At 42.8% G+C, this 12,400-nt stretch overlaps 1 protein-coding gene across 1 annotated transcript in view; it reads left to right on the top strand.

Annotated features, from left to right (window-relative positions):
- tom1l2.L (target of myb1 like 2 membrane trafficking protein L homeolog) overlaps positions 1-11,687 on the top strand; it is a 43,626-nt gene extending 31,939 nt beyond the window's left edge. The window contains 3 exon segments of the mRNA NM_001093949.1: positions 7,147-7,206; positions 7,654-7,690; positions 8,860-11,687. Of these exon segments, the coding sequence (NP_001087418.1) occupies positions 7,147-7,206; positions 7,654-7,690; positions 8,860-9,008 (246 nt within the window). The 3' untranslated portion in view covers positions 9,009-11,687.
- Positions 11,688-12,400: the final 713 nt, after the last annotated feature.

Below are 12,400 nucleotides of genomic sequence, written 5' to 3'. Positions count from 1 at the left end.
TTGTCCAGAAAGCTCAGAAAAGGGATTTTTCCAGAATTTGGAGCCCCATGTCTAAGTCTACAAAAAAATCACTTAAGCATTAATTTAACCCAATAGGCTTGTTTAAGGATTAATTATATCTTAGTTGGGATCAAGTACAAGGTACTGTTTTATTATTACAAAAGGGATTACATTTATACAATTTGCTTAAAATGGAAACTATGGGAAACGGCCTTTCCATAATTCATAGCTTTCTGGATAATGGGTTTTCCGACTAATGGAACTTGTATATTGTAGGGGTTATTGTATCTTATGTCATGATTCTACTCAAAGTGTTTTCCAAGGTTCCTGTGCACATCCAACCTCACAATCAGGCCATGTCCATGATTTGGTGGGATACTCACAGTTCAGACTTTATGTTCTTTTAATGTCTTTATTTTTTCAATCAATTTCCTTTCTTCCTTTCTCCGATTTATTTGCTGTGATTTTGTGATTTTGATCCAGAGGAGATTTAGGGGTGGAAACCCACATACGGAACCCATAGACACGTGGCTTATCAGCCAAGGAATGGTGAGCGAGTTCACCAACCAGTAGGTTTTGTCCTCTCTAATACTGACCATTACTGACCTGGCAGGGCAAGGACTCCAAGCAGCTGGATATTTGCTCTTTATATTGTGCCTTATGTGTTTCATTCTGTGGCTGGAATACACACTCCTAATAGGAACACCTCAATTACACAATGACTCCGAAATCTCTCTCTTTTATACCCACAGTCAAACTCCTTTCCCAGAGACTATTATCCCCACTGTTACTATAGGCACCATCTCTCCCTACTATACCTGTTATGCCACAGTCACACTCCCTTCCCAGAGACTATTATCCACTGTTACTATAGACACCATCTCTCCCTACTATACCTGCTATCCCACAGTTACAGTCCCTTCCCAGAGACTATTATCCACTGTTACTATAGGCACCATCTCTCCCTACTATACCTGCTATCCCACAGTCACACTCCCTTCCCAGAGACTATTATCCCACTGTTACTATAGGCACCATCTCTCCCTACTATACCTGCTATCCCACAGTCACACTCCCTTCCCAGAGACTATTATCCACTGTTACTATAGGCACCATCTCTCCCTACTATACCTGCTATCCCACAGTCACACTCCCTTCCCAGAGACTATTATCCACTGTTACTATAGGCACCATCTCTCCCTACTATACCTGCTATCCCACAGTCACACTCCCTTCCCAGAGACTATTATCCCACTGTTACTATAGGCACCATCTCTCCCTACTATACCTGCTATCCCACAGTCACACTCCCTTCCCAGAGACTATTATCCCACTGTTACTATAGGCACCATCTCTCCCTACTATACCTGCTATCCCACAGTCACACTCCCTTCCCAGAGACTATTATCCCCACTGTTACTATAGACACCATCTCTCCCTACTATACCTGCTATCCCACAGTCACACTCCCTTCCCAGAGACTATTATCCCACTGTTACTATAGGCACCAACTCTCCCTACTATCTTATTTCTGCAGGGTCGGACTTGCCTACCAGAGGATCTCCTAGGACACCCTATTTGTCCCCAACCTTGCAGACTTCCCATAAGCCCATCCTTATTTCCACCATAGGTCTTTATAGAAACGTGTACCATTTGGCACTATCTATAGCTATTTGCTGTGGGAGTGTGTCCAGTTCTGTGTAGGGCCCAGTATAAGGCTATTATTCTGCACAGTGTCTTTTATATTATATATACCTGACTCCAAGGAGCCAGTAAGAGACCTGTATGTCTTGTGGGAGAGAATTCACCCACATAGGGTCAAATATTCCAGCTGCACAGAAATCCTGCAATCTGCTTCCTCACTTAGCTGTCCTTTCCCCCAATTTGCTGTATCTGGTCGACTGGGATAAGCGCAAGGTTTATGTGGTATATGTTGTATAGTGGGTCTTTGAAGAAAAAATGGGGCAATCATTGGGGCCCATACACATCTGCTATGCCATGGATTATTCTCTGCCTGCCTAACTGATATGTGAATATATATGTATGTATATACTGTATATATATTTTATAGTGCAGGATTTTGGCCCTCTTTGGCCCCAGATGTGTCCAGTTCTTCCATAGTGCCTGGATACACAGAAGAGCTACATGGCAGATTATTCCATAAAGTAAAGGTGTCCATACACGGAGAGATCCACTCGTGTGGCGATGTCGCCAAACGAGCGGATCTCTCCCCGATATGCCCACCTTTAGGGGGTGCAATATTGGGCTGATCCGATCCTAACAAATGGTAACGGGCTGTCGGATCGCGGGACCGTATCAACGAACAGATGCGGCCGCGATCCAACGGGATTTTTAGTCCCATCCGATCGAGATCTGGCCGACTTTTGGACAGATCTCAATCGGGGAAGCCCGTCGGGGGGCCCCATACACGGGCCAATAAGCTGCCGACTCGGTCTGTTGGCAGTTTTTATCGGCCCGTGTATGGCCACCTTAATTGATGGTGACTAAACAAGTCCAAATTCCTGTGTCTGTCTTGTATTTTACACAGCTCACAACAAGGCAATACCAGGGATCTGAACACCGGTCCAAAGTCCCCAGACACGTGAAAGGTTCACAGAGTGATACATAAATTGCCTGTTGTAAACTGTCAGGGCAGCAAACAGCCTACCACATTACGCTATGTGGCCTTCCATTTCTACACTGCGCTACTGCCACATTTTTCTCTCTCTCTCTCTCTCTCTCTCTCTCTCTCTCTCTCTCTCTCTCTCTCTCTCTCTCTCGCTCGCTAATAGAGAATGGTTTTAGTTGTTCCTCTTTTGCCCCTGGGACCAGCTGAGAGGTGGTCTGGGTGCAGCTGCATGACTGTAGATTTACCTTTCCACAGGGTTTATCCTGCTGTTGGGCAACTCCGAGATGCAGCAGTGCCACTGTACATTTATCCTGCTGCAGGGAACACAAAATGCGACCATGTATAAATGCTGATGCTAAATAGTGAATGCACATGGCATGCAGATGCAGAGAGATGAGGAAACGGTACATAAGATTCCCGATAGTAAGAGGATTGTTGGGGGGAATGTGCTGTTCTTGTGCTTATCCATCCAGTCCCACAGATACAGCAGTTTATTGACCTTGCCTTTTTCTCCCAGGCCGAGCCTGTTCCCTTGCCTATAACCTGTAATTACATTGTGTCTCTGTCTCATGTTTAACCTTGTTTAATAGCAGCTTGATAATGACTGTAATCATAACCCCATCCATTCCACTTACGTGTAGCACAGTCCTCACATGAAAAGCAGCAAATACTGCCTTTACTCACTTCCCATATATATAATATGTCTCCACTGTATTCTGCACTGTATTGTCATTCATGGGGAAGTGTTTTCCCCTACAGCTCTCCTCCTAGTCACCCCCCAATTCATTACCAATGCTGTGGGTCCCCTCATATGTTCCCCATCCATCCAGCCTGTGGACCCATGCATCTAGTTGGCCCATGTATGCATACATTTATGCAGTTAAGGGGTGTCAGGGCTATTACTTGAATATGGCGGGTAGAAGCTTAGATGCCCTTTAAAGGGGTGGATGACCTTTAAGATAACTTTTAGTATGTTATAGAATGACTGATTGTAAGTAACTTTTCAATTGGTCTTCATTCTTTATTTTTTTCTTATATCGTTTTTTAAATTATTTGCCTTCTTTTTCTGACACTTTACGACTTTCAAATGGGGGTCACTGACCCCCATCTAAATGAAAATGCTCTGTAAGGCTAAACATTTATTTTTATTGCTTCTTTGTATTACTACTCTTTCTATACAGGCCCTATTAATACTCCAAGCTCTTATTAAAATCAATGCATAAGGGTAAAAGGGTAATTTGGACCCCGACGACCAGATTGCTGAAATTGCAAACTGGAAAGTTGCTTAATAATTTAAAAGTCACAAAACATAAATGAAAACCAATTGCAAATTGTCTTAGAATATCACTCTCTACATCGTACTAAAGTTAATTTAAAGGTGAACAACCCCTTTGAAGGAGAACTAAAGCCTAACTAAAGAAGTAGCTAGAAATGTTGTACATTATATTTTGTGCTTCTGTACCAGCCCAAGGCAACCACAGCCCTTTAGCAGTAAAGATCTGTGTCTCCAAAGATGCCCCAGTAGCTCCCCATCTTCTTTTCTGCTGATTCACTGCACATGCTCTGTGCTGCTGTCACTTACTGAGCTTAGGGACCCACTCACAATATACAGTACACATAGAATAGAAATGTCACAATATAAGGCTGATTAGTAATTAATACACATAATTACTACATGGCAGCACAGAAACCAGTGCAATTAGCATCAGAATTTAATAATCAGCAAACCTGTAGCATCAGTTTATATTACAGGGGAAGCTCATTTTCTGCTGGATAATTAGTGACGAGCCCTAAGCTTAGCTTCTCAACAGCCAATCAGAGCCCACTGAGCATGTGAGTGTCACAGACACTTTCCAAGATGGTGACCCCCTGTGACAAGTTTGAAGTCCTGGATCATTGCTGCTATTGACAAGCTGAAACTTTAGCCTCGTGCAATAAGTTCACTATATAAAATAGGGATGCACTGAATCCACTATTTGGGATTCGGCCAAATCCCTGAATCCTTGCCAAAAAATTCTGCCGAATATCGAAAAAAAAATCGGAATTCTAATGGGAAGGAAAAAATGGAAAAAAATTCTTCTTTTGTGACGAAAAGTCACGTGATTTCCCTACCCGCCCCTAGTTTAAACATACAAATTAGGATTTGGATTCGGTTCGGCCAGGCACAAGGATTCGGCTGAATGCGAATCCTGCTGAAAAAGCCTGAATCCCGAACCGAAACCTGGATTCAGTGCATCCCTAATTTTAAAATATGGCATTTTTAGCCACATTCATTTTTAGGGTTTAGTTCTCGTTTAAGAAGCAATCTCAGATGTTGATTGACTATAGCCCCTAATTGGATGAAACAACACTGCTGCGGGAGGTGTATGTCCCCTTTAAAGAAGCAGCTTAATAGGAGGGCGTAGCAAATTCATTCAAGACTTATCTGCTATCTATTGGCACAAGAGTGAGCTTCCATATTGCTTGCTTTATGCACATTCTCCATTGAACACAAAAGTAGGTTGGTGCTGTTTCGTTGCAGAATAAACTATTAGTAGGATCCATTTATATGCAGGGAATTCTGGGACATTGGGGCTCAGCTGGGATGGTAGCAAGTAATACAGCTGCCCCCATTCTTGTGTATACATAAATAAAAAACTGTGTTTGTGTATATATATATATATATATATATATATATATATATAATGCATAAAGTACCCCCTATTGAAAAATATGAGGATATTATAAGTTACAGAGGAGTTCCATGACCATATACAGGTCATGAAACTCCGGGGTTACTTCTAATTTCCTCATATTTTCCAATAAGGGGTACTTTATTTATTATAACACAAGTTATAGTGTGTCGTGACAAAAATGACATCACTACTCACCGTTTATAACTGATGACATCACTTGTTACCCTTTATAAGGATATAATTTGCAGTATATTCATGGCTTTTGTGTATAATAGAGAGAGAGAGAGACTGTCAGTGTAGATCATCTCTCTGTCAGCAGCCCAATGGGTTAATCTGAAGTGATAAGGGAAGAGAAGGGTGCCAAGAACCCACAATTGAGGAGCAGGGGATGAGGCAGTGACCTATAACCCATTGCTGACACTAATCAATTGGTACAGTCTCTAGAGTAGATGTGTGTGCTGAGACAAGCACTCCCCCCGCTCACCTTTGTACTGTAGCACGATCCATGCTCACCTCCTTATCTCTCAGTGCAAATACAATCAGAAGCTGCTGATTAACCATCAGGAAATCCCATACAGGTAGCTGGCAGGGTGGGAAGCATTTCACTATAGGGCCCTATAGCACAAAACGCTTGGATTGGCTTTCACCTAAAAGCTGGCACTGTCCTATGATGCCCAGGGTTCAATTGTAAGCATTAAAGGAATAGTTCAGTGTAAAAATAAAAACTGGTTAAATAAATAGGCTGTGCAAAATAAAAAGAAATTCTAATATAGTTAGTTAGGCAAAAATGTAATGTATAAAGGCTGGAGTGACTGGATGTGTAACATATTAGCCAGAACACTAGTTAGTCAGTGACTGTAAAGGGAGCCACGTGGGACATAACTGTTCCGTGAGTTTTTCAGCTCAGATTCAAAAGCAACAGTTATGTCCCATGTGCTCCCCTCAAGTCACTGATTGGTTGCTTCCTGGTAACCAATCAGTGGAAAGCAAGAGAGCTGAAAAGCAGGAAGTAGTGTTCTGGCTATTATGTTACACATCCAGTCACTCCAGCCTTTATACATATTTGCCTAACTAACTATATTAGAAACATTTTTTATTTTGCACAGCCAATCTTTTCACCCAGTTTTTATTTTTATACTGAACAATTCCTTTAAAAATATGGTGAGCAGAGCACCCTTAGTGCCCCAGACTGCTTGTATAGTATGACTGTTAACCCTTGTGTTCTGCATTGGAAGGGGGTGGGTTTAGTGGGTAAGAGGGTGGGGTTTGAATTTGATTGGGGTGGAGTCAACTGTAACCAGGTGTAGCCTAGGAGGATCGGAGGCTTGTCTTATGAATGTCCCAGATAATATTTAGAGGAACACTTATTGCATCATAGGGCACCATGCAGACGTCCTTAATGTTAAACTGCAACTCTCTGAATTTCCCAAGAGCCTTTGGAAGAAAGTGGGGAGATGGGAACAGTAGTGCAGTGACATCATGTTATCCCATCACTACTTCCAGGACTGAAAGGCTTGGGGAGGATCATCCCATCCTGGGATGGCCAACTTGTGACTCTCCGGTCATGACTGAACCACGGGGCATGCTGGGAGCTGTAGTTCAGCCAGAAGGCCAGCTGATAACCCATATAACTCTAACCAAACACATTATGCCATATTTCACCTTTTGTGTTATTTTAACCCCACATTTAATCATATGATTTGCCTTTTAATTGATTTGTATCACTCATTATTTTCAGCATGTCTTCCATTTTCATGATTTTGTTATATATTTTTTTTTTTTATTCTTCACCCCTCCCCCCCTTCTTTATTTTACTCCCATGCTGCTTGCTGTGCACCATAGATTCCAGTCTCCCAGCCCTCTGACATGGATGATATAGAGGATTGGCTCAGTAAAGACCTGGTGAGATGCCTTTATACAAATGGGCTATTGGCTCATTCCTGGTCTGGGCGAGGGAGGTTGTGGGGGGGGGTACCTTGGGGACCGGGTACTAAATGGTCATAAGAAACACAAGGTCATGTTGCACTGCTGATCATGTTAAAGGAGAAGTTAAGATAATCAATAAAGTTGGTATGCACTCCTACAATGACCCCCCAGTCAATGATGAAACAAAAGATAAACAGGAGGGCTTTGAGCTTGCACTTCATTCTAGAGCACTTATGGGCAACCTGCAGTTCTCTAGATATTGTTACACTACAACCTTTTCCAGCAGCCAAAGCCTGTTGAGTGCGGTTGCCAATCACTCTTCCTGAATTTATTATTCATTGGGGTCTGGGGTCTAGCCTGCTGCTTTATATTCCAAGACTTGCTCTCCTGTTTTAACTGATTCATTGTTTGTTCTTGTTGCAGAAGGGAGATGAACTGGAGGAAGGAGTGACAAGTGAAGGTAAGTGCAAGCATAAGGAATGGTGTGCTGTTCCTAACTGTGACTACTATAGGCACCATCTCTCCCTACTATACCTGCTATCCCACAGTCACACTCCCTTCCCAGAGACTATTATCCACTGTTACTATAGACACCATCTCTCCCTACTATACCTGCTATCCCACAGTCACACTCCCTTCCCAGAGACTATTATCCACTGTTACTATAGACACCATCTCTCCCTACTATACCTGCTATCCCACAGTCACACTCCCTTCCCAGAGACTATTATCCACTGTTACTATAGGCATCATCTCTCCCTACTATACCTGCTATCCCACAGTCACACTCCCTTCCCAGAGACTATTATCCACTGTTACTATAGGCACCATCTCTCCCTACTATACCTGCTATCCCACAGTCACACTCCCTTCCCAGAGACTATTATCCACTGTTACTATAGGCACCATCTCTCCCTACTATACCTGCTATCCCACAGTCACACCCCCTTCCCAGAGACTATTATCCACTGTTACTATAGACACCATCTCTCCCTACTATACCTGCTATCCCACAGTCACACTCCCTTCCCAGAGACTATTATCCACTGTTACTATAGGCACCATCTCTCCCTACTATACCTGCTATCCCACAGACACACTCCCTTCCCAGAGACTATTATCCACTGTTACTATAGGCACCATCTCTCCCTACTATACCTGCTATCCCACAGTCACACTCCCTTCCCAGAGACTATTATCCCACTGTTACTATAGACACCATCTCTCCCTACTATACCTGCTATCCCACAGTCACACTCCCTTCCCAGAGACTATTATCCCACTGTTACTATAGGCACCATCTCTCCCTACTATACCTGCTATCCCACAGACACACTCCCTTCCCAGAGACTATTATCCACTGTTACTATAGGCACCATCTCTCCCTACTATACCTGCTATCCCACAGACACACTCCCTTCCCAGAGACTATTATCCACTGTTACTATAGACACCATCTCTCCCTACTATACCTGCTATCCCACAGTCACACTCCCTTCCCAGAGACTATTATCCCACTGTTACTATAGACACCATCTCTCCCTACTATACCTGCTATCCCACAGTCACATAAGAATGTATAACATCAAATCTATCCAATAGTTGATGAATTTCTTTTTATATTTCCAGAATTTGACAAGTTTTTAGAAGAGCGAGCCAAAGCCGCAGAAAGGGTGCCAGATCTTCCATCACCCCCCACTGGAGAGCCCGCCCAACCCATGAATCCTGCCGGAAGGAAGAAGCAGGAGAGCTCTGAGGATAAACTCTTTGCTTTGTAACTAGGCCTCGCCTCTCTGTACAGCATTAATCACATTCCCTTGGCCACTAGTCCCAGGCCCATACTAGTCTCATTCATTACATTTCCACCATGATATGAACAGGCATTAACTGGGCTACAATGTTTTCTCTATTACACTACAGTCATACGGACTTACCTCCTGCTCTCCTATTAGGCAGCCATGCTAGGTTTGTGATGTTTAAGGTAGGTATGTGTTTATTAGCCCTGCAAGCAATATATCCTTCATGCATTCAGCTAAAACATCTGCAGTAAAAAGCAAAATACAAGGCCCTGGCCATAACATTATTAAGTTAGATTTACCTGTTACTATGCTGACCACCGTCACTCAGGTTTGACAGGAAAGATACCCCACCATAGTAACTATGGATATGGCCTAGCAGATTTTCCCATGCCGCCAATAGATACTATAATTCCCAGTGGGGTTTGGTATTCCCTCTATTCCTTGTAAATCTCCCTCCATAAGCGTAATGCAACACTATCACTGCATGCCTCATCATTCAAAAGTATAACAAGCTCTCTTCTCATATATACATATTTATAGATATACAGTATATATAATATATATATATATATATATATATATATATATATATATATATAGTAGCGTATACCTGAATTGCAACATTTGCACAGCTTCCTTACCTCTCAGCTATTTAAAGAATAAGGGACCCCTCCACCTGAACAGTTGTCTTTTGTTGTAATAAGGCCAGTAGCAAAACAGTTTTTTGTGGGTCCTTTTATTTATGTAAAGCTCCTTCTGACACCATTTAGGTGTTGGTGGGATTTAGGAGTTGTACTTAAGATCTGCAGAATGGATAATAGATACTGCTGTCGCCATCTTGCTCTGCAGTTCCTTTATTCTCATTGCCACTGTTTCATCCCAGAGGCTATTCACTTGAATGGGATTCTAGGCACCAACTCTCCCTACTCACCTCCCAGAGGCTATTATCATAGGCACCATCTCTACCTACTTTACCTGCTATTCCACAGCCAAGGTCCCATCCCAGAGATAATCTCCTCTGTTACTATAGGCACCATCTCTCCCTACTATATCTGGTTTCCCACAGTCACTCTCCCTTAACAGAGACTATTATCCCACTTCTACTATTGGCACCACCTTTACCTACTATACCTGCTATCCCACAGTCACACTCCCTTCCCAGAGATTATTATCTCCTCTGCTACTATAGGCATCATCTCTCCCTATTATCCCACAGCCACAGTTCCTTCCCAGAGACTATTATCCCTGCTGCTACTATAGATCCGGAGGCTGTTGTCCCCTCAACTACAGGGGCTTTTTATAGAGTGGTAAACATATTCCCATACTCAACTCTTCCTACACTTGAGCTGCATTTGACTACAGATCTGCGGAGCACAGAGCAGCTGTCCTTCCTTCTAACCCAAATACAACTTTGAACACTCTATATTACAGTTGCTACTTCATTAGAATACTGGTACAACTAGGGATTGATCCGTTTTTTACCATTGTAGGGGATTTAATTTTGTCTCTGGCTCCTTCTGCTTTGATAGAGGTTGAACCACACCTGAATTGTTTGGGTCAAGAATTAGGAGAGAGAGACACACAGACCAGGCTCCATTTAAGCTTCTCAAGACAAATATCTGCTTTATCTGTAGGTATTATGTGGATGTAATCCTTGGGTGCCATACTTTGCCTGTATCTGGTGTACCACGCTAGGGGGTTACTAGATGTCTGTGAAACAGCTGCCTATGATTGTTGTTGTAATTATTTTGTTGAACTCAGCACTGAAAGGGGTTTCATTATCCTAGGGACAGCCAGTTGGTGTATTTCATACAAATGCAGACCTACAACTGGTGGAAGGTCCTAGGAACTCTTAATGTCTGGCACTAATTTACAGAATATAGAGAATTTATAGAATATAGATTTTATTCTGTGGTCACTGATAGTTCTGGGGTCATTGACTTTTGAGGCCTAGCTTCAGACAAAAAAGGAGAATTATCTTGGAGGCCCAGATTGAGAAGCAGGGCTCTTCATCTTTCCAAGGTGGACCTTTGCTAGATAAAGAGCAATGTTGGCCATGTTTTCCCCGTACATTTCCCTGGCATGTTATATAAATGGGCATGCAGTAAGGCTTCTTTAAAGGAAAATCTGTAGCAAAATAGAAACAAATCAGTGAAGGGGTTTACATGGGAATTTTAGATATCGAGAAGGATAAGGATGAGCCTTAGTGATTGAACCCCACAGACAAACACTACACCTTAAGGCAACGTGACCTTCAAAAATATGGCCGCTGGTATGATGGGCAAGTGAGATCCGAACTGGCCGTGGTGGCTCGTCGGAATTAAACCTAATCAATGACTCCCCTTACACGGCTGCAACTAACATGTATATTTAATACCTTTAAATTATTTTATATTTTATACATGCAAACACTACTTGTAGTTTCTTATTGATGAAAATATTTATTTTGTCAACCCCACCCCTAACGCTTTCCCTCTTTAATCGGTTTCAGCTGTGGAAGAGTAGAACCATATACGCCGAGCGTTCTTTATCTGCCCATAATAACCCCCTCTTCCTCCGCGTGTCCGTCTGTCTGTTCAATAAAAGCAATTTGTTCGCTGACTTGTACTACTGTAGTTATAATATGTACAAACGAGTCAAATTAAATAGTAACTGAAACGCCTCGTCCTCGCCTTCATTCTTGATAATGCTGTGAAATATGGTTTGTATGTATGTGCAGTGGGTAAAGGAGGGTGTCTGGGGGGAAACTTATGGTGGAAGTACAAATACTAATGTGTAAACACAGCAGCATGGCCTCTCTTATCTGCATTCTCCTGCCATAAACACATTTAGCGCTGAACTACTGATGCTCCAGATAAACTACACTACTCTATAGCTCAGTGATCCCCAACCAGTAGCTCATGAGCAACATGTTGCTCTCCAACCCCTTGGATGTTGCTCCCAGTGGCCTCAAAACAGGAGCTTATTTTTGAGATCCAGGCTTGGAGGCAAGTTTTACTTGTATAAAAACCAGGTGTACTGCCAAACAAGCATCAGTGTAGGTTGACAATCCACATAGAGGCTACTAAATGGCCAATCACAGCCCTTATTTGGCACCCCAAGAACATTTTTCATGCTTGTGTTGCTCCCCAACACCTTTTACTTCTGAATGTTGCTCATGGGTTCAAAAGGTTGGGGATCCCTGTATAGCTGATCACCTCCACAGACTTTATAGGGCAATACCACATGGAGCATCACAATTGCTATTTGTGACGTGGATCGGTATGGCACTACCTGCCCCAGGTCACATCTCAGTCGCTCGCATCTGCAGGGACATAGGTTGCCTGACACTTAGGGGCCGATTCACTATGGGTCGAATATCGAGGGTTAAT

The sequence above is a fragment of the Xenopus laevis genome, chromosome 9_10L (genome assembly GCF_017654675.1).
Source record: "Xenopus laevis strain J_2021 chromosome 9_10L, Xenopus_laevis_v10.1, whole genome shotgun sequence".
NCBI classification, from domain to species: domain Eukaryota; kingdom Metazoa; phylum Chordata; class Amphibia; order Anura; family Pipidae; genus Xenopus; species Xenopus laevis.
Note: the sequence above shows the minus strand (reverse complement) of the source record. Positions and strands in the feature narration are given on the sequence as shown.